Genomic DNA, 23130 nt, shown 5'->3' with positions numbered 1-23130 from the left:
TCTGTGCCCGCCGAGATCCCTCCTTCCCCTCAGGAGTGGCGGCATTCCCCGTCCTCATGCTCGCAGCCATTGCCTGGCGTTTCCCTTGTGCTCCCCGCAGCGTGTGCTCAGTAAATCTCCCGAGTACAATAGTCGGCATCTTCCATGTTCCCTTCTGCAAGGCAAAGGAACATTCCCCGGTTTGCCCCCGCGCCCTGTTTCTCTCGCAGGAAGCCGTGTTTGTGGTGTTTTGGACAGTGGCAATATTTCTTCCACAGAGCAAAGCCCATCTGAGCAGCTCCATGCTTTATAATCCATCCTAAATGTTCCCATCCATCCTAAATGTTCCCATCCATCCTCAGCTCCAAGCCAAGCCAAGGACGCGGTGTTGCTCCTTGGCGTGCTGGTGCTGCTCGCTGCATGGATAATCCAGCTGCCAGCATGGATTTATTTCCATAGAAAGGAGAATGGTGGAAAACCGCGGGTGCTTTGTGTCCCTGGGGATGGGGGGAGCTGGGCAGAGGTCGGGAATCGCCTGAGGTCACACTCAGGGCTGTGACCTGCATCCAGTGCATCCAGTGTTTGCACGGAATAAAGGCCGAGTGGAAAAGCCGGGGAGTTTCATTTGGAGCAGGGAACACAAGCACCGAGTCCTAGCCAGGCTCTGGGACACGGCACAGTGGGAAAACAGGCAAAGGAACTTACATTTAAAGGGGTAAAAACTGCACAAAAAGGCATTTCGGGTGCTCCGAGGTTGGCTTTGGACAAAAAAGCTCCTGCTGATGCTTAAAAGTCCAATACAGGGACACAGGAAAAGATCCCCCAGCCTCTTCCTTATGTTTGGCTGTGATAACTTGCTGTGTGCAAGCCACATCCTGAGACAAGGGTGTCAACGTCGCTTTTCATGGCAGTTTTGGGTCACCTCAAAGAGGGGACGTGACGCAGTCCCCCAGCCTGGCTGGTGACCCGCTGCCAGACCACGAAACCAGTCCCACACCACCAGTGGCAGATGTGCTGGACCCACGGGAAGCCACTGGTGTCGAGCCAGTTTGTGGCTCCTGTTCTTGCTCTGCCACAGAACCTGAGCAGGGACTTTAGGGTGGTGGTTTGGAGCTGGAATCTGGGTGCAGAAGGTTAAAGCCAGGACGGGGGAAGGGGCTCTGTGTCGTGGAGCACCAACTGTGCCTCTCAAGATGAGGGCACTCCATACAAACCATGCTACAAAGCACACTCCACCCTGTCCAGGGTACAGGCTGCTGTGGTATTCCGCTCCCAGCTTACTCCAGAGATGCTCCTCAGTGTAACTCACACTGAACCCACCATGGGAGCCGTGCTGTTCGCCGGGGGATTGCCTTTGGGGTGGTTTTTGGGGTTGTTTTTTTTTAAAACCATGGGCAGAATTTTGAGGAGGGCCTAAGAACAGCACTACCTGCACCTTGGGATGCCACAGTGACATTTAGATGTGCAAGCACACTTTGCAGAGCAGGCTGAGAGCAAGGGGAAGCAGCCTGAAACTGCAGTGAGTCAGTGCAGGGAGGAGGGCAGTTTGCAAATGACTCATTACATCCGAAATTAGAGGCTGTTAAACTGGACAAAAGGAGCTCATTTACTGTATATCACAAAAATTAAGGCTTGGCAGGCTGGACGGGTTTTAGTGTGGAGGGTTTTTTCAAATTGTGGATTGAAACGTTATTTTTGGGAGTGAATTTAGTATATGAAGGATCCAGCACTGCTTCTCCTTTAAGTGTTTAAAACAGAATTGGGAGGAGAAGAGAGATTATCAAAGGCGTTCCTCCTGCTCACAGCAGCAGCGCTTATTTATACAACACTTGCATCTGCTGAAGTTTGAAAATCACACATTTCCAAGGCCATCCCTTCCCTTTCCCACGGAGGGGTTCCCCCCCCCCCTCAGTGTGTCAGGACAAACTGCTCCCGGTTAAAAATAACCCCAAATTCCTGATCCCGTACAAAAGTCTGCAACTGCACAACTGCTCTCAAAATGTGCATCACCTGATCAGGGTTTTTAATGCCATCAACTCCAGCGGGAGCAGGAACAGCGTTTGCTCTGGAATTAGGGACAGACAGGACACACCTGTGAGACCACTGTGTTGTCACCACGCTTTGTTTTAAATACTGCCTAATTATGTTGCAATTTTTACTCCCAGATTTCAGTAAGGAGGATTGCTGATGTCTGGAGATCTCTGCAAAACACCCTGGGGGGAAAGAAGGCTGAGAGAAACCAAGCACCAGCACCTTTAGCTACCCTAAATCCCACCCACAGCTCCTGGCTGGAGACTCCTGTGAGCTGGCTCCAAAGGTTTATCTGCAGAGGAGATCTGAACTGTCTGAACACAGCTCAAGGTTTCCTCCTCACCTCAGAGCTCATGAGGAAAGCCAAACACGTGGGCTGGTTCAGCAATAAGGTTACAGCAGGGCGAGGATGAAGCCACCAGTTGTTGTTGTGCTGGCATTATTTATTTACCACCCTGGCTTCCAGCACCTGCATCCTCAGCCAAAATATCCCAGGTGAAATGGCCACATGGAAAACAAAACGTTTACTTCCATGCACCCAGGGTTTTGCATCTTTTGTGAAATGTCACCTAATTTAGACTGAAAAGTACCCAGGAAAAAGCCCAGCTTCCCCACGCTTCCCATGCAAATATGCACACAGGCCTCCTTAGCTTCAAAATGGTATTTTTAACTTCATCCTTTTTTTCCCCCTTTGGATTCAGCTTGACAGCATGAAACACATCCCAGAAAATGGTACAAGTTGAGTTGAGCTGCAGCACTTCAGCTGCAGCACCTTTATTTATAAAACAACCAACCAACAAAAAAAAAAAAAAGTTATGAAATCATTGATTCAAAGGAATCAATAATAAATATTTGCTTTCCTCTGAGTTGTTCAGACACAGTACAAGTACACCAATCATAGCAGGTAGCAGAGATGGAAGCTTAGTTTAGCTGCTGAGAAACAAAAAGCTACATAACATGGTAGGCATTTAATCACACAAGTAATAGCTGGTATATGACAGTAAAAGCTTTAATACACTATTTTACAAAACAGGGTTTGGCTTATTTGCTTCCCTTGTGCAGCTCCTGGTCATCTGGAACTTGGAAAATAGAATACCTTTGGAGTGATCCCTTTCTCCTGTTCCCTTTGGATGATGAAATTTCCCCTTCCCTGTGAATCCCTGATGTGTGGGCTGGAAGCAGATACCTGGACAGGGCTTGGAAATTCCAAGCTGATACCTGGACAGGGCTTGGAGCAGCCAGGATTGATCCCCCAGACCAGGTTTCAGCCACTGCACCTCTGACTGACCTTCCCCAAGGCTCCCAAACCTCTCAGCCCATGCCATCAGACAGCTCACGGCACAAGGAGTGGCTTCTCTGCTGCAGGACAGGGCTGCTGTGTCCTGCAGCCCATTCCCAAACGCTCCAGGAAAGCCCGCCAGGGCAAATTCTCCTCCCTCCAGGCTGCAGAGCCTCTCTCAGCTAATTACCAGTCTGGGCTGTGACTCAAAACTACCCCAGAGCCTCAGCTGTTGGAATTGTCACCCTCAGTTTGTGGTGAGGAGCTCCTGGATGCTCAGGGATGCACGGGAAAAGCACTCCTGGGTCTCTGTGCAGGAGTGAGGATCCTCAGGTGCAGCACAGGGAATGTTAAGCACAATGAGCACCCACAGAAGAACCCACAAGCTGCTTTAGCCATCCTATTCCTGCTCTTGGGATTTTCCCAGCTCTGGAGTGGTTTGGGAGTGCTTTGGAGAGCCTGAGCCTTCAGGGCTCAGGAAAAGAGCAACTGCAGGGGAATCACAGACACACAGAGCTGCTGCTTCAAACAAAGCTGATCCAGGGGTGTGTTCCCGGAGCATCCAGGGTGAGATGACAGAGAATCCACCACCAGGAGCTGTCATGGGAGGAGCAGCTTGTCAAATACCTCATAGCAGGTCTTCTGTATTTAAAACTGACTTGGGATTGTTTTCCTTGCATGGCATCAGGAATTTGTCCTGCCAAGGGTTAAATCTGGGGTAGAGAAAGCAATGGAATTTTGGTACATCTGGTGGAAATGGGTGGCTGCTCCTAGGAAGAGAAGTTCTCACATGGTGTAGGGCAAGTTTGAAAACTATCTCCCATGTGGAAGTAGCCCAAGCAGGGCTTGGCTTTGATCTGGTTGTTAAAGATCTCAAGTAAAGAAATTAGAATTCTGGGTCTCAGTCAGAAAGGGAGATTAATGACAGTCCAAGAGTGAAAGAATTAGACATCTGTGGTTCTTCTGTGCTCATCCATCTTCTGTAGGCTCTTTCCACAAATTGGAGAAACCCCTTCCCTCCCTCAAATGGGGAAAAAACCCCAAAACACCCTCTTTTTTAAATAGAAAATCACCAGTCTAGGAATACAGGAATCTAGAACCTACGAGCTCAGTGTCTTGTGTGTAGCAGTGGTCAGAGCCAAGTCCTTCAGAGGAAAATATCAGTGACAGAACTCTGCATCTGTCCCTACCTCCCATCCTTTCCTAACTTCATATTCCTTGGAAATGCTTATCCTGGTTGCTCACAAAAAATATTTTTTACAATTCCTGCAATTTTTAAAGAGTCTTGCTAAAGGTTTCAGCCTCAGCTCTAGCACGTGGCCCAGCATTTGGTGTAGGAGTGGGACAACGCACACAAAGGTTTCCTAATGGAAGCAGCGTTTTGTGCTTGTTTACCTGTCCCAGGTGTGTTTTCCTCTGTCAGGGAATCCTTCAAGCCTTCCCTGGGGGTCAGCTCAGCAGTGCTGTTCCTTCAGTCTCGGGAAGAACTTTCCATAAGGCTTCTCCAGCACAGCTCCCCCCAAACGTGGCCAATTCTCCACCTGGCAATAGCTGAGAGCTCTTCCAAATGCTCCATCCAGGCTTTTTGGTACATTGGTGGCCCTTCCCATTCGGGGCCCTGCCTCCCTGCTGGATTCAGTGCCCAGTTCTCCTCTCTCTAAGGCTCATTAGCCATGGGCACCCCTCCAGTGGGGCTCCCGTGGCTCTGCAGTGCTGCCCACGAAAGCAGAGTCAGGCTCCTGGGCCTATCTCTGGGTGCATCGTTAAGTTTATTCTGGCAATTAAAGCACCTCTGTTTTCTTGACAGAAAAGGTCCTTTCTTTTTAGTACAGAGTTTAGTTCAGACACCTTAATACTGCATCTCTTGTTCTTTGGGAGTGATCCTTTCATTTCCACTTTAGTTACAGCCTCCAGTATTTCACTGAATGCAGAAAATGTGAAGCTCCTGTCAGTTCCCTTTGAGGCTGGAAACCCTCAGCCTCAAAATCTTCACTTAAGACAATACATCTTTGAGAAACTTCTCCAAAACCAGTCCAAGAGACTTCTCCCTCCTCACAAAACCTCGCTGGAATATTACGCATCTTTAAGCCTCTGTTGATCCCTTTTAAAAAATCCTGAGGTTTGGCTTCTTTTCACTCGTACAGCGCTTTGCTGTCGTAGTTTTTAGATGCTCAGTGTTCCATTTTCAAGAGAGGAAAAAAAAAAAGATAATTTAAAAAGAAGCTCCCTTTTCCCTCCAACTTATCTTTCTTCAGTAAAAGAAAATTCCGTATCAGAACCTCAGTGTGCTGCAAGACGTTCAGAGAGAACTGAGTGGGAGGGCTTCTCGTGGTGTGAATAATCCCAAGTGATTAAGATTAAGCTGACCAGGAAGAGAACTAGCTACCCTAACGATCGCTACGTGGCTGGTGGTGTGTGTGAGGTGTTTGTTCTGGACAGGGGACACTCGCTGGGCAGTCACACGGTCTGGAACGCCCGGCTCTGGGCAGGCACCATCACCGGCGTCACTCCCATCTTCACCAGGTTGTTGTAGTCGACTTTCTTTGGCTCCGTCTCTTTCCTGCCCCCCTGCCGCTGGCTGTGCTGGGGAGGGGTGAGGTGGGGAGTGGCTTCGGTGGACAAAGTCCGCTGGCTGCGGGAGGCACTGTTGGCTGTGGACCTGGTGGACGAGGAACCCGAGCGGGAGCTCCTGGAGCCGGAGGAGGAGGAGCTGGGCTTGACGAGGTGGGCCTTGGGTGCCTCTGCATCCTCCCTGCAAGGGAACACACACAGGGCTCAAACACCACGCGGAGAGAACGGGAACACTCACTGAACCCCTCTGCAAACCACCAGGGTATAGCCTGCGTTTAAACTGTCCGAACTCTGTGCTGTGTGACTTTGTGGGCTGAACTCCCCTTTGCCCCGCAGAGCTGTTGGTAAATGGGTTTGGAATAAACACGTTGCTCACAAACAGCTCTGTGCGTGTGCAGTGAACGCCAAGTGTCGGAGCAGGCAGCGCAGATAGAGCTGTCTGCTCTGTAATCCTCAGCCAGAACGACAAATGGCCTGGGCAAGACTGCCTGGAACCGGTTCTTCCACTTAAAACCACCCCTGTGGGGAGTGAAAGAAGCGCAAGAGCTGGGTCCTGACAGAAAGAGAGAGAGAAGGAGGGAGAGGAGGTAACAGGCAGGCATGAAAGGGTGATACAAGAGGGTGAGGCTCAAACTGAAAAGGCAAGATGAGAAAGCAAAGGAGACGGGAAAAGGGGAAGAAATCAGCAGAGGCTGCCTTTGTGCTGGAGCAATCAGCAGCTGCAGGGATTACGGAGGTGCCTGATGGCGCAGAGATGTCACACGAGGCCAGGCAGCAAATAGACACAAAGATGGATCAAGGGTTTTGTTTCTTCGAGGGCGGCAGCAGCTCAAACTCATTCCTGGAAATAAATCTTTCCAGCGCCTTCCTTCCTGAGGAGTTTAGGCCGGGTTGGCTGGAGCCCAAGCTCTGCTTAGGGGAGTTCAGGGGCCAGGCCCCAGGCAGGGAACAGATGAGCTCCAGGAACAGGAGTCAGCATTCCCAGTGCTCCTGCTCCCCTCCGCACTCGGCTCAGGGTGTTGCTCACCCGGAGCTAAATCCAGGGGAACAGTTGTTCAAAAGGCTCAAGGAAGGCTCAGAGAAGCTGTCAGCTTCATGGTGGGTCCAACAGAAGCTGCAGTTGAAAGGAAAAAAGGGGGAGAGAAGGGAGAAAGGAGGAGGAAAGAAGGGGGAAGGAAGGGGGAAAGAAGGTGGGAAGAGGGGAGAAAGAAAGGGAAAAGAAGGGAGAAAAAATGGGGGAAGAAGGGGGAAATGAAGGGAACGAGAGGGGGAGAGAAGGGGGAAAGAAAAGAGGGAAGAAGAGGGGAAAGAAGGAAAGAAGAGGGGGGGAGAAAGGAAAGAAAAATAAAAGAAAAAAAGAGAAAAGAAAGAAGGAAAGAAAACCACCCCCAAACCCTCTCAGAACCACAACGGTTAAGCTTTAATTGAACACCATAAAAGAATATGCAAATGCTTCAAAATACCGAAATTGCAAATGTGAGAGAAAACAGTTGTTTGAGGTCTGTGCTAATTCGCCCGGGGGGAGGAGGGGGACTTTCCTATCATTTTCTGGAAAGTCTTCATCACAAGGATTCTCACAATCAAGAAATTTGTCGGTGAAAGACTTTAAAAGCTTTTTGGAACAACCTTTGAAGACACTTAAAGCTACTTACAGTTACTTAAAACGGCGGTGGAAAGACGTGTGAAACTGTGAGAAGGGAGTGGGGGAGGTGGGATTAAATAAAAGGCGTTACCTGATTTCATTCGGTGCCTCCTCTTCCTCATATCTCTTCTTTTCTTTCCTCCTTATCGTCAGCCTCACCACCAGGAAAAGCAGGGAGAGCCCCACCACCACTCCACACACTGCCCCGGCGATCATGCCGATATTTTGTGCATCTGTTGTCCAAAAAACAAATGTATTGGTGAACCCTTGTTGGTGTGCTCAGGTTCTAGTCCACGCTACACCTCCCAGCACTGGGTGTAACTCGGGACAGAACGTCGTAGTTTATTTTTTTAGGCGTGTCTCCGCACTGAAGTTGAACCAGTTTTTTCTCCAGCTAAAGCTGAGCTGACAGCGAGTGAAGCAATCACCTCTGGAAAGGTGAAACCACAAGTGCTGTGCCTTCAGCTGTGGGGCAGTGATGAAGTAAGGAGGCAAAATCCCCTTGTAAGAGCACAAACCCACAGAAAATACAAAGGCAGGACAGCCCACGTGTGACACGCGGCACCAGGCAGCGCCCCAGAGGCAGAAGAATGTTTCATCTGTAAATGTTTCCCCATGAGGATTTTTTTTTTCCCCCCTTCAACTCCCTTTGAACGATTACAACCCACTTGAGAACGAATTATTCAAATGTGGGGGAAAAGTGACCTGGCTGAGGTAGACAAAGGAGGAAAGGAAGATCATCCTGTGCGGGGCATTTTTCATCCAAACCAGCCAAGATCATGAGAGAACATTTCCCATGGATTGTGGGCCCTTCGTTGATGCTTTATGACAACCTCTTCTGCTAACAGTGGTTAGGTTGGGCTTGGCTGAAAGTTGTTTCCTTAAGGCTCAGTCCCTACGGAGGGTTTAGCAAAGCCAAGTGAGGTTTTAAACCAGTTCACTTCAATTGGCGTTAAAGCTGCCTGGGCGCTTTTACTTCACATGCCTGAGGCAAACCGGTTTTCCTTATTCCATATTCCAGTTATTTCAGGCTCGGCTGGGCAGAAAAATTCCAAAGCTGTGGAATCTCCAAGACGAAACTTCTTTGTTAGGAGTCTTATCACAGCAGTTCCAGCTGGGAAAGCTGCTCAACTCTATTGTTGGGGTTTGGGTGATAAACTCCACCCTTTTCCTGGTATGCAGATGCAAAGGACACCCTGCCGAGAGCTGACACACCCTTGGTGGGTTAATCAGGAGATCTTAACTGCTGCTGTTCAGGACACAAATGGCTAAATCCCCATTAAAACCAAACTATGTCAAAAGTTACTTTTTATCCTGCGAAAATCCAGTCAGCCTTTCCAACTGCCTTTAGATATTTTGCTGTCCCAAGTGCAATCAGTACGGAATTTGGAGTGATGGAATATCCAGAGAGAGAATTCATACCCGGGAGTCACCCCATGCAATCACTCCAGTCAGAAGAACCTCTAAACTCACCAATTTCCCTGCTTGTATTTCCTGAATCATTCTGAAAACCAAAGGTTCGAACACACCCAGACCCATCTAAAGTGATAAAAACATCGTTTGGGCTCAGGTTTTGATGCTGTTACCGTTTTAGGTGAGGGCTGCAGTGCGAATCAGAAGCGCAATAAATAGAGATATGTATTTTTATGCGATTAGAGTATGAAAGGGCAAAGGTGCAGAGTTTTCCAGGTGGGAGAGCTGGGAGCAGCGTGTCCTACGTGGAGCAGGGACACGGCTGTGGGCAGTACTTACGCTGCACTGTCACCTGCACCACGCAGCTCTCCTGCCCCGCCTCGTTGGTGGCCATGCACTGGTACAAGCCCGTGCTCATCTGCGTCACGTTCTTCCGCAGGACCTGCCCTGGGTTAGAAATGTCTGGAAAATGGGAAAAAACACCACTGGGGTTCATCAGATGCACCAAGAAACTTCAGCTGTGGGTAGTGCACAGAGGCACAAATTGATCTGTGGCGTCAAATCAACTCCAGAACAATGCAGAGGGGGAAAGAAGGGGAGAAAGGTGGAGCATCCCCCCAGGTGCAGCCGCAGAAGTGGGAGGAGTGTTTGAGCACCACTGTCACCACCACCCAGTGACCCCAGAGCTCCGAGGGAAGGAGGGCTCCACTTACTGACTCTGGCGTTGGGCGGGAGGTGCTCGGCTCTCTCGTCCTCCTCACTGATGCGCTGCCAGCGGTAGGAGATGGGGGCAGTGCCCGAGGCGGAGCGGCACTGCAGGGACAGCTCCTTCCCTTCCAGCATCTCCCCCTCCAGCCAGCACTTGGGCTTGGAGGGTTTCTCTAGAAGCAGCAGGAGACAGGTCATGCAAACACAGCAGAGTTTGCTCAGTGGAAGCCCTTCCTTTGGCATTTAAACAGCTCCCAAGGGCTGCCTTCCCTGGAATGAGTTAAGGAATCACACCAGCGATGGTTTTTAGGGGACTTCAGCTGCAACCCCACAGAGGAGCCATGGCAGTGTCATTCCACCACTCTGTGGCACTTTGCCTCGTGGCCGCTTGCATCAGTGGAGCTCTAGCACCACATTCCTCTTCCAGGCACAATTTGGAGAACATCTTTCCCTCCCTTTACTTGTCCAGTTCTTCCTTCTCCCCACAGCGCCTGGCAGGCCGCAGGGTTCTTCCACGGGATCACGGAGTGTGTGAAAAGCTGAGCAATAAACTGAAATCAGGGAAGGGAAATGCCAACCTCAGCTGCTTGTTTGTCACCTGCACTGACTTGGGTCGGGTTGCGGGGCTGGGACATGAACTGCCAGTCCCCAGCAGCAGGTCTGGGCAGGGTGATGGTCAGCTGAGATAGAATATCAGCCTGCTTTGGGTGATGAGATCATAGTGATCATTTGGAAAGAATGGTTGTGCAGCTAATCACACCTACCTCAAACCGTTCTTCAGGCTCTTCTTCTGGCCTGTCCTTTGCCAAAAAATGCCAAGGCAGATATAAAGTTGGGCACTGACACTAGATCTGGAGGTGTCTTTGTGTATTTATACCCCGCTGAAACAAATCTCTCCCCAGGAAGTGAGTCTGGGTTTCTTTTTATCCCTTTGGGAGAACAATATACTCTCCTTACCTACAACCTTGAGGGTGATGCGAGCCCATTCGTACTGCCCAGCGTTTTTCACCTTGCAGATGTACTTCCCTGCATCGCTGGACTGCAGGGAGATGATCTGTAAGGATGCATCTCCAGCAAGGAAGTTGGAGGTGAAGGAAACACGGCCCTTCTGCTCCTCATTCAGGTCATCATAAACACGGCCCCCGGAGTAGGTGATCACCTGAGGAGCAGAGCAAACACCGAGTTGTCATTTTATTTTCACACAGAACAACAAATCCAAGCGTTTCCAGGAGCTGCACACCACGGTTAAGTGACTTGTCAAGGGTCACACAGGAAGCCTGGGGCAGGGTGGGAAAGCAAACCTGGGTTCCTACCCTGAGAATGATGCAAAAAGTGAATTTATGCTGGAGATTTACATTGGGCACTTAAACAAGTGTCAAAATAGGCAGCAGTTTATGCCACAACACATCAAAGCAGGCTGTGGGTTTGGCTGTGCTAATTTTAAGTCACTGCAGACCTAATTTTTATAAGGACTGAACTACTGTGTTTTGTACTGAAACCAAGGATTCGAAAACTGGGCCTGCGAAACCCAAGGTTGTTTTGAAAGCCTGAAGGGCACTTCTGAGCTTTATCTAATGAAGACTGACTACATTAAAAAAAAAATTCCATTGTAACACAACACACGTGGATATCAAATAACTTCTACACGTTATAAATCTCTCTGAATCAGCTCTGTTTTCTAAACACTGCTCTCATCATCAGAATAACTTGCAAAGATCATCACAGGAGTGCTGTTAAATCGAGGGCTGGTGGTGTGAAGGCAGAAATAAAGTGATTTTCTCAGCAAACCCACCGCTTTCTGCACCGTCTCGGAGATGTGCAGCAGCCACTCGATGTCCAGGCTGCCCTGCTCCAGCAGCCCCAGGCGGTGGTGGCAGGGCAGGGTCACGTTTTCTTCAGCCACTCTCTTGAATTCGGTCTGAGCCTCGCAGAGCCAAACAGAACAGGAAGCTGGAAGACAAACGCCAGTGCTCAGGGTGCGTCTCTGGTGCGGTTTGCTAAGCCAGGTTTTGCTGGATTCTTCCTTGTTTTCTCCACAGCATCCAAGCAAACCCCCCAGCTCGACTCCCTGCACAGATCACAGCTGATTTAAGGAGACAGCTCTACGTTCCCAGGCATTTTCACACTGAGATTGAAGCAGGAGCAGATGGCTTCACACTCCGGAGCTGTCAGTGCTCGAGCGGCACCCACACCCTCTGCACACTCCAAATTTCAGATAACCTCCCCAGCTCTGCCCTCACCTCTTATTACCTGATTTCAAAAGCAGTATTTCCACCCAGAAGACCTTCGATTTATCCCTATATCCCTATATCTGACAAAGGCTTGGAGTCTCTTCCTTAACACCAGAGTCCCTTCCCTAACACCAGATGATATTCGTGTATTTCAGCAATAAGAAACCAGCCTGGGAAGAAGAGGGTTAAACTTAAGGAAAGCGTGGAATAAATAGGGTTGGGAAGTATCTTTGGATAGCAACGTCCGAAAAAAGTATGAGTTGTCAAAGACGGTTTGTCAGGATTTAAAAAAGAAATGAAAAGGAAACTGCCAAGCGGACCCACTAGAGGGAAGCAGAGCCCTTGGAATGCGAGACAAAATCCCCCAAAACGTGTGTTACCGCCCTAAAACCTGGCCCAGGAGATGATGCACCGCAGGAGAATGGGATGTTCAGCCAGCACTACGTTAGGCACTGTTTATCTGCATCCGCGCTGAAACTGAGCAAAAATCTGCCATCGATCCTTGGCTTTGCCCATCTCCGACTTGTAAACGTGGACCCACCGTGGAAAGTCCAAATTCAGTTAAAACTGACTCACAAGGTCAGGGGAATGGGAAAGTGGCAGGCGTTGGGGCCAGGGATCCCCCAGGTCAAAATCAAGAATTTCCCAACCAAATTTCCGTGGGGCACCGATGCCGTTTGCCCTTGGGGTATGAATCTTCACAGGGCACTTGGGTTGTTCTAAAGTTTTGCTGTTCCAGACAAAACCCTAAAACCATTTCTTTTTTTTTTTCCCTGTGAAATGAAGTGGGAGGAAGTGTTTTGCTTCCTGGGCCAAATATTGTGAAACTGATGAAAACTGGGGACGTTTCCAGCACTGGGAAGTCCCATGTGTGACTGAACACACAATCCTGGGGTGGCAGAGCAGCAGCACAAGAGGTTCCAGCTGCCCAGGCTGGATTTGTTCCTATACTTTTTATATTATTACATACTAATGATATACTTTTGTGCTATTTAAACAGCGGATCCTGAACCTGCAAGTGAAAAACAGACGGAAAATTGACGTCCAACATGATGCTTCCTCATCTTTTTCCTCGTTTCTTTGGGACCAACTTTTAGAAAATTCCTTCTGTTCCTGCTCGCATTCCCAGACCTTCCTCTGAGTCACCACGACCATCCCTCAGCCCCCGAGATTCTGGTATTTCATTTATCCTTCCCAAACACTTTAGCAGAAGTTATCACCTACTACGTGCATTAAATACCCAGAATTTTAAGGCAGGTGGAGCCTTGCCAAAGCTTCAGCTCTCCTCCCCTGCCGGAACTGCTGGCAGTGAAAGCTCCTTTTCAGCCACATGAGCTGCTTTCTTTAACGGGAAAAGTAATCCAGTTTATCACTGGATTCGCTGGTCTCAAAGCTCCATCTGCCAAATACAATTAGAATTCCTGCCCAGGACGAATCCAGCTTTTCCCTGGAGCCCACGTTGCTGCGGGCTGCCCTCATTAGCACTGACACTCGCTACATCACTGATCAATAACTTTAATTTAGGCACCACAACAGGGACATTCACACGACATTTGCAACATTTCCCGAGCCTTGTGGAGCTCTGAGGGTTTGTGCAGAACCTCGCAGGTGTTCTGGGTTTTAAAACTTAATCCTGGGTGAGGTTTTTAATGTAAAATGATACATCTTTTGCCAGATTATGACAGCATTTTCATTCCTTTCTGTCTTAAACACGCTGGGTGTAGCAGGGCTCACACCTCAGCCTAATTCTTGCTGCTCGCAGGAAATATCTGTGGATTTAAGGAAGAGTCCTGTGCCTATAATCTCATCATGTGAATGGGGAGAAAAACCAGGGAGACATCCAGTGGAATAATGACAGATTCCTATAGCACCCTTTACTTTTTCCAAGAATCAGCAACAATTCGGAGCTGATTCACCACTGAACCAATAACCAGATTCTCACACACCATGCAAACTTTTCCATAACGTTATTAGAAAAAAAAAAAATCTTATTAGATAAAAAAAAAAATAATTTATTACAAAACCCCCCCCCCCCCGATTTGTCTCTTTAATCCTTTTTAATGCTTTAACAATGCCTGAAAACTCCCAAAGGAGTTTAAGTTTTGCAGGTTCTCTAGACAGGACTCTCACTTTATTTCCTTCCAGTCACCTGCACCTGTTTGATCAAAAGGAGGCTCAAAACAGCCTCTTACAATTACCCAACCTAAGGGCCAGGTAGAGAAATTCCCCACAAAAACATCCCAAGAGAGCTCAACATGAGCAAATCTCACATTTTCCCTAGTTTGGGTAGGGTCTCGCTGCAGCAAACAGGGATGAAATGGTGATTTATGTTTGGATATGTGCTGGAATTTATGGCACATGAGAGAAAAAGGAGCTGGAAACAGATGCAGGGGGCTTCAAGGTTTTATTGTCCAAAGAAGAATAAACGCTCCCCGAAGCTGTCGGTGTTCCTGTAGGTGAGACCTTGCAAGGACAGGCCAAATAAATGAGATGCTTTTAACCATTTCCGTCCCTCCCCAGCTGAAGTTTCACCTAAAAGGCTGCCAGAGGAACATCTGCTCGTGGCCAGCCCCTTCCAGCAGCACTGGCCAAGGCACAGGGCTGGGTTGCAAAGGGATTTATCCCTGGCATCCCTTTGCTGTTCCAAACCTTCCCCTCATAAAGCTCCGCAGCCCTGGGTGGCCTCAAGGGCTGGATCCTGCAGACAATGGATGAAAAAAGGGATGATTTTCCCAGAAATCCCATCCAGAAGCAATGCCACATTTATGCAGGCTCCACAGTTCTTACCCAAAAAACCCTCTTCCCCTTTCCACATCCTGTGGGCAGCTCTTTGTGCTGCGAAGAATTCAGGAATCGCTGCTTTTGGCTTTACTCAGCTCCCGTCCCATGACTCCAGGAGGAGGTGGGATTGGTTTTCCTGCTTATGCCAACTCTTTTGTTTTTTTTTTTTTTAATGCTTTTGGAAGCATTGGCCTGAAGGCTTTGGGTGCAGTGCCAGGCTTGGTGGCACAGCAGAGGGGAGGAGCAGTGACCCTGGGTGACTGTTCCCATTGTTCCGAGGACAATAACTCACCCCACACCCTGCAGACCAGGGACAACCATCCTCTCATCCCTCCCCATGCTTAAATCTCCAGGGAAAACACAGCAACAAAGATTTTAATCAAGCCCCAAGCCATCCAGACAGTGCCCACATGAGCACGGGTTGAGCAGGGGAAGGACTCAAAGGGGTTTTTCGCCCTCTCAGCCCCTTCTGCCTTGCACACATGGCAGAGTTTAAATTAGAAAAAAAGAATACGGACAACAGCCTGGATCCCTCATGCAAAGATGTCAGTCTTGAGGAATTCCTCAGAACTCATTTCAACGTTTTAAGGGCTTCTCATTGTGAGTGTATGTCATAAAAGGGTTTGAATTTCAGCAGAATCAGCCCTTTGAAATGGGTGTAGAGGGAAGGGGCCCTTGCAACACAGCAAGCAGCAAATCCTGAGTACACCAAGACTCTATTTGGCCTTATAAATTGTGTCCATCCCAAGCAGTGTTTTCATGCCTGAATCCTTACCAGGCTCCCACATTTTCATGTCCGTGCTGTGCTGAAGCCCAGAGCATTTCCATACCCGTTACAGCTACATGTCCACAAACACACACATCCCAACATCAAATATACATTACCAGACAAGCAGAATCAAAGGGAAAATAAATGCTTTGCTGACGTTTTTATTTGTAGGCAAATTCACATCCTAAAAGCTAAAGAGCTTCCAGACTTAAATCTTTCATTAAGTTCAGAAGGTTTGAATTAGGGAGCAATGCTAAAAATAGATGCTACTATTTAAAAAGTAATAAGTTGTGCTGTATCACTTAACTGCTGGAATTAGGAGGAACAGCCTAGAAAAGATTCAGAGAATCAGGATAAAAGAAATGCATAATAATCGTTTCTATGGCCCAAGCCATACCTACACCAAGCTCACTGAAGATGTGAATATCCATACTTCAAAAATTTCAGCTTCTTCAGGAACATCTGTGCAGTTTGTCCTTCAGCAACGCTTTTTATAATTTATTTTGGCTTTTTATCAAAGACGACATTTGCAACAGACTATTCCAAGGCCCTGATGCCCAGGGAGGAGCAGAAAGGCCACCTGTAATTTTCCTGCAGCTCCAGACGTCGGAAGTGACTCAGGAAACGACCGGAATCTGCTGCTGAGGGAAACGTTCTTCCACACCCCCAGCAAGAGCAGGAATTCCAGTGGTATCCACACACACAGTTTGTACCCTGTCCAAACAATTCCCAGCTCACCTGTGATAGGTGCTCTGCCTGCTTTTGTTCGTTAAGATCAAAATGTTTCCTGGGTGGAGGTGGGACAGGAACAGAACGAGCCCTGGTGTCAGGGCACATCACGTCCTCCCTGGAACAGGAACTGTCCCCTGCAGATGAGTTCTCCAGTGCATCGTTCTGTGGGATACTCCTAAAAGTCATCCTCACTTCTCTGACTGGAAATGGGATCCTTCCGAGAAGGAATGTTTGTCCCTGTGGTCCTGAGTCACACACTCTTCCCAAAATCCAGGCTGTTGGAAAAAACACCTCAGCGCATCCAGAAATCCCATGTTATAGCTGCTCTCAGCTGGACCTGAACTGCTGAAATACTTCATTTTAGTAAAAATAATCCAAATATGCAGTAACTTCCTACTTAAATCAGCTCAGAGAGAATAAACATCCACAGAGCTACACCAGAGCATTCCTTCAGCTGAATAATCCTGCATTTGCCTCGCTATTTGGTGCTAAAATCAAAGTATATGGAAACAGAATGTGTCTAAATTAGGCATATGCAGGGATAATATGTTTGGGAGCTCAAAACAAAAAGCCCAGGACAGCCTGCCATGTTGCAGCTCTGAACCACTCCCTCATGCCAGGAATTTAAGACATTTCACATCTGTTGGAGTCTCATCTTGCTGCAGTCTTGTAGGAAATGATTTACTAAGTTTCCTTACGAAAAAGCAGGAGCCTGCCCCCCATCCAGTGCTAACGAGAAAAACCTGAGTGTTTTGCAATCAGCAGATTGAGAATTTTAGCTGCCGGAGCAGGAGGCTGACAACGACTTTTATGGCCAAGGAATTACATCTTGAGTCAAACTTGCAGGGCTGCTTGCGTGACTTGGGAGTTAAACCAGTGGAGTGCTGAACACACCGCAGACGAGCTCCACACTCAAGTATTTAAGGCTCAGTGGGCCTTAAAATTAAACTCTTGAGAAACCAAACATCTTCCCCCACTGGTGCTGTTCAGCAGTGATGACAGACACGGGCACACGAAGGCTTTTATGTCCCCTTGGACTCTCTTCCCCAGTTTCTGCTGCGGGTAAAGCGGGACAGGGAAAAGCTGTGTTGGTTTATCCTGGAGTTATGAGGAGAACCCAGAAAGGTTGACACCCCCGCTCATGCTCAGACCACACCAGCCCTAAGAGTTACCCCGACAGCATTTCAGGCCAAAACAAACATCAAACAGTGTCTTCTTACAGACAGCTCTGCTGCATTCCTCGCACAAGGGAGGAGAGGCTGGAGGCGGCCACAGTCTCCTGAGGATAATTAAGGGAGCGCAGGCTGCGCTCTGGGACATCTGCTTTCTGTATTCCTTGGCTGGCACAGACACAGAGGCCAAGGGTTGCCTTCTCCCGAGAGCTCCAGTGCTCCCAGTGACCAAGGCCTGGCCCCAGCACGCTGCCTGCAGCCCGCCTTGGGTTGCAGGAATTCGGTTGTGAAGCGAAAGCATCCCAGCTACGAAAAAGGCCAGATAAGAGGCGGCTCCCCCTCCCCAGAACGGGCTGTGGTGAAAGAGAGGGGTCAGCCCAGCCCCATGCTGATCCACACAGCGCTGCAGAGCCTCTGGAATTGGAGCCACATGTGCTGAGGCCGGGGGAGGCTGTGCAAACAGAAGGCACAGGGGAAGAGTTCTGCATGCAGCCGAGTTTCCAAGTGGTGACGTGAAGCGTTTGGAATTGAGGCTGCAGAGGAGTGAGGAAGGCACAGGGAGAGCAAAAAACCAACATTTCACAGAGCAAAGCCTCTGGTTTTTAGAGGTTTGCAACAGCTGAGCAGGAATTCCAACAGCAGGCTGGAATTGGGCTGGTGATGCTTTACCTGCAGAAATACCAACAGCGCCCACCAGTCCTGCCTTGGAAATCTTGGCTGAGCCAGGGAAGGGATGTGGGATGGCTTCACCAGCACAGCATCAGTGCACGCCCTGTGGGAGTAAATGCGCTGTTCCTGGTGTCTAAGTGAGGTGGTTCATCAAATGCCTCCAGCAGCGAGGGTTCAATATTCCTCAGGGAAAATTTAAGGTTCCTTTGTGGATTAAAGACAAGTGAAAAACTAATCCTTCAGTGCCCAGCGACCACATGCAACTAAAAATCCTACCTACAGTAAAAAGGCCAAATTCTGTCCCTGAAATGCCAGAGTTAACTTTCAGCACCAACATACATTGGATCCAAAGTCTAAAGAGGCTTGGGAATATTGGAAAAAAAGCATTGAAGCACTCCATTAGCCGAGGACCTTCCCAGGCAGCCAGCAGCTGTGGATGTGCTTTCCTTTCTCTCACTGCACTTTAAAAAAATCCAGTGCAAGCAGGAGATTCTGGCTTTACATCCCTGAGGACTCAAGAACAGAAAACAAAGCACTAGCACTGCATCTCCCAATTCAGTGGTTCACGGAGTGCTCGTGCACAGGAATGTGTGAGATCCCTTTGCCTTTGGTCCAGGCAGTTTTATCAGGGAATTAGTCCAGGTGTCTCCTGTTTCTAGCACCAGCTCAGCCAAGCCTTCAGTGATGCAGCTGGGAGTTTGTCAGTGCAGATCTCAGATTCCTGGAGGGAAGAAGCACCGATGGCTGTGTGATATTCCCCTTCTTTCCAGGCATCTCTGTGCTGCTTTGTGTACCTTAAAGCTTTGAAAGCAAGAAAACTAAACATTCCATCCCTAAACATCAGAAATTCCGCTCCTTCCGCCTGGTTTCAAAAATACCGTGAGGAGGAAGATGGTTTCAGTAATAATTTCTAGGATTTCTTTTGTCTGAGGAATATTCTTAGGCCTCCGTCTCCCAGGGAATCTCTTGTTGCTGTCAGTTCAGGGACACACAAATGAAGGCACACAGAAATGAAGTTCTCTGCCCAAGGCAGACACCGAGCAGAATCCAGAGTACAAACCCAAAGAGACAGCAACAAAACTGTTTTCAAAGCAGTGTTTGTCCATCAGATCTTTCCTCACCCATTCTGAAATCCAAGGAGAAGGTTGCATCAGCTAACTCTGAAAATTGGGGAGGTTGGAAGAGACTTGAGAGATTGATAAGGATTCCCAATAAAAATGTTGTGATGAGGATTCCCTCTCCGTTTTTTTTGTCCCTTTGCAGCAAGGCGTAAGATTTTAATCAGCAGGCGGTGAACTGATTGTGCTTTTCTGCTGCTTGGTGTCCTGGAAATTCAGCTTGTTCTAAACTTGCCAAAAAAGGGACCAGGAAACTCAAGGTATTCACAGGGGGAACTTCATCCCTCCCTGCAGCTTTCCTTCAGATCCCATTCCCGGCAGGGTTGGGCAGAGTTTTAAGGCACAGCCTTCACTCCCTGCTCAGCACATCCCCGTTACCTCCACGGGATGTTCATCTGTGGGCTCATAATTGCACGTAACAGGCTATGACATCTCACTTACCCACTACAAGCACCACTAATATGATACAAAATGAATGCCTAATGTATTAACACCCTGTCACTTTTCATCTCCACTCAGCCTCAAACCCTCGGCCACAGCTGCCCTAAGGCACAAAATGAACAGCAGCAGCTCCTCCCCAGCACCCCCAGAAGTCTTGTAAGGGAGACATTAAACTCTGCAACACTTCAGGGGTGGAGCCAAGGTACAATCTGCACAGCACCAGGAGCAGCAGCAGCTTCACTCCGGAGTAGTGATGGTCACACTCTGCCAATCCAGATGTTTGCAGCTTCTTATCAGTCCTGTTGTAGGCAGGATCAATTATTTTGTATTAATCCAGAGGTAAGAAAATTAAAGATGCCTCATTCTTTAATGCTCATCTTTCACTGGCTTTAGTATGAACCTGACGTTAAAATAAAGGATCGAGGTTTGAATTCTTATCACTGAGGTTCAGATCCCTGCCTGCACTTTCCCTGGAGTTTGGCACAGCCCTGTGCCAGCTGCAAGCAGACTGGGAACATCTTTCCTCTCACTTTTTCCACTCCTAGCAGGGCTTGCAGCATCTGGACGTTGCACTGAGCTCTCAGAGTGGAGGTGGAGTTTTAAATCCAGTTTCTGAATCAGCACTGCCAGTGGGGATTACTGAGGAACGCAAACCCCACTGGAAAGGCTGGAAGAGACACCCAGCTGCGTTTTAGGGAGCTGGAATCACACAGGGAATTCACTGTCGCCCTGCACACTCCGTGTGAGCTCACAGTGCACTGAGCGCGGTCTCACCTCGCGTTTGGAGAGGCCCTGTGCTCCAAATGATCCCAAATTTCTTCCCAATAACACTTACAAGCCAAGGATTGGACTGAACACTGTATTTCTGAGAACGTGGGTTGACTTTAAAAGTATTTGGAAAGGATTCTCCCTTCCCAAAGGGGAGCACGGCAGCTCTTTTAACTGACAGCACTGCACAGCTGCCACAAGGGATCCTGAAATTCAGGAAAAGGCAGACACAGGAAAAAAAGAAATGCTATTTGACACCAAGTACGATAGATTCCTGAATATTTATATATATATATATATATATATATATGTGTATGTTTTTGTTTTCAGTGACCCAAGGTGTGCTCCTGCAGTGACAAGAGCCAGAGACAAAAGCCTGAGGGGGATTCTGCTCCCCACAGGGTTCCAGCCTGGGAGCTAAGGGCCAAATCCCAACTTCTGGTGCCATTCCACTTGACAACAGACCACAAACCTAAAAAGGACACGATCATACACAATAAAAAGTGCAGCAACACTGCTGCAGCCTAGGAAACAGTCTAAGAAAATGAAGAAATATTAATTTTTGGTTTGCTTCTGTCAAATTTTTGGGAAGATTTAAAAACATCTGGAAAATCATGTTTATTGTTTTTTTCAAATCATGTTTATTGGTTGGTTTTGGGATTTTTTTTACTTATAAAGCTGTGCTCTTTCTTTTTCAGTTTTAGTGTAGATGTACGAAAATCCTGATCTTTAAAAGTTCAAAGCACAAGTTAAGTCACCAAGTTAGATGCTTGGAAAAGGCATAAGGACTAAACCAGAAAGCAGCTCCATTTCCCTTCCCTCAGAAAGATGCTCAAATTACAACTTTTCAATTCCAATTTTAGCAGCCTGTCAAAAATGCAGGTGGGAAGACCGAAAATAAAACTTCACTATTCCTTGAGGTAAAATAAAACCTGCAATCTGTTGGGAAGGGGGACAGAGAGGGATGGTATTCCAGAGGCAGAGAGCTCCATCCCTCACAGCTGAACACCTGAGCAGGGATGGATGTGCCGGGGCTGCCTCTGGAGCAGGGATGGGGCAGGGAGGGAAGCAGATGCTCCTCCCTGCCCACCACGGGCTCCCCTGCCAGCAGCTGAGATGTTACACAGATTTTTCATGTTTGCAAATACCAAGGGTCCTGCAGAGCCACCAGATCTGTGAAAGCCCAGGGCTGTTGCTGGGGGGAACCCCGAGCGAGAAGATTTTGAGCATCGCGCCTGCCAAATATTCCAGTGACCTTTGCTGGGAAAGAGCAAAGGAGCTCCCTGGCACAGGGCCCTCCCTGCAGAGAGGGATGCCCCGAGTGAGGCTGGAGAGGCAGAGCCCTTTGGAAGGACAGGAATTGGGGATCAGCCTGCTGAGAGCAAAAAAAAAAGCCCCTGACTGAGAGCTACAGCACAGAGTCACAGAGCCAGCTCGGAGTTTCCAGGATGCTGAGCAGGAAGAGGGGCTTGGAAGGGAGGAGGAGGGTGAAAATGGGATTCAGGCAACAGTTGAAGTGTTCTGCTAATTGGATGTGAAAAGGTCAGGCATCTGATCAGGAAACACGCTGGAAAGGTCAGGGGAAGGTGGAGAAGTGAGGCCGGGAGGAATGGGGGCACCCATGACCAGCTCCACCACCGGGGCTGGGTTTCTGCCCTCCTCTCCAGTCCATCTCCCAAGCCTTGGAACCATCACCCGGCTTTTCCTGTGTCCTGACTCAGACTGAGGTCCCTACCACAGCTTGACCAACTGATTTCCTCAACACCAAGAAGTGTTTTATCAGCAGCCCTGACTTATCACAAAGCTGAGGTCGAATCAATATTGGAAAGCATTGGAGACAACAAAACCAGACTGTACCGCACTGCTCCCATCTTGGGAACAGCTGCTGTGGGTTTTGTTTGATCAAAACATCATCTTTCAGAGCCGCTTTTTGAGGACAAGGAAATACCTGTAGCACCCTCTGTAAACTCCTGGTATCTCAGTTTTACCACAAATGCTTTAGAACCACAGGACAGAGGAGGTCAGAAGGAACCTCCCAAGAGGTCCAAAGTCCTGCTCCAAGCAGACACTCAGTCCCTTAATCATCCTTGTGGGCCTTAGCAGGACTCATCCCAGTATTTATCTCGCTGTGGGGAGCCCAAAACTGGACAATATTTTAGCTCAAGTTGAAAGAGAACCTCAAGCCCTGATGCACAAGTTTGGTTCCCTGGACAAGCTGCAGCTTCTCTGATCTCACTTCTGTCCTTTCCAATCTGTGTAAGAAAACCTGCAGTGCCTCAGGGGGGAATGTGTAAAGCTGACAGAGGGAACAAGAAAATTAAAGGAATCAGAGCCAGACTTCTCAGAGGTGCACAGCTGGATGAGAGAAGTCCTAAAGAGGGGAATCCCGGTCAGATTTTAAGAAAAAGATTCGCTATGAGAACAGCAAAGCACTGGAATAAGGGCCCACAGGTTGTGGAATCAGCATCCTTGGGACTATTCCAAACTGGACTGGCTGAGCTGGTGTGAACTGGCCCTGCTTGGAGCCAGGCACTGCCAGAAATCCCTTTCAATTTGCTCTGTTCTGTGACATGCTCCAAGTCTGGAGTCAGAGACAGATGAGAGTGAAACCCCACTCCTTAAACCTTCAGCTTTCACTGCAACTTCTAAACTGCCCCAAAAGAGCACGGGAAGCTCTTCTCCCACTACAGAGAAGTCCCTGAAGTGCCACAGTTGGTCACACCCCAGGCAGCTGCTCCATGAGGGAGGAGGGGTCTCCCTGATGAGCTCCAAACCCCAGCTCCCCCAGCCTGGGTGGTCTGTGGGATAGCTGAGCTCAGAATGTGA

At 48.6% G+C, this 23130-nt stretch overlaps 1 protein-coding gene across 1 annotated transcript in view; it reads right to left on the bottom strand.

Moving 5' to 3' along the window:
- Positions 1-2959: 2959 nt before the first annotated feature.
- Positions 2960-23130, bottom strand: part of CLMP (CXADR like membrane protein) — a 39782-nt gene continuing 19611 nt past the window's right edge. The window contains exons 2-7 of the mRNA XM_008636904.2: positions 11416-11573; positions 10581-10782; positions 9629-9796; positions 9255-9377; positions 7594-7735; positions 2960-6041 (exon numbers count right to left, since the gene is read on the bottom strand). Coding sequence (XP_008635126.2) covers positions 5747-6041; positions 7594-7735; positions 9255-9377; positions 9629-9796; positions 10581-10782; positions 11416-11573 — 1088 coding nt within the window. The 3' untranslated portion in view covers positions 2960-5746. The remainder of the gene's footprint in view (positions 6042-7593; positions 7736-9254; positions 9378-9628; positions 9797-10580; positions 10783-11415; positions 11574-23130) is intronic.

This window comes from Corvus brachyrhynchos, unplaced genomic scaffold, assembly GCF_000691975.1.
Source record: "Corvus brachyrhynchos isolate BGI_N302 unplaced genomic scaffold, ASM69197v1 scaffold46, whole genome shotgun sequence".
Taxonomy (NCBI): domain Eukaryota; kingdom Metazoa; phylum Chordata; class Aves; order Passeriformes; family Corvidae; genus Corvus; species Corvus brachyrhynchos.
The sequence above is the reverse complement of the archived record's forward strand: the minus strand, read 5'-3'. Positions and strand labels throughout refer to the sequence as shown.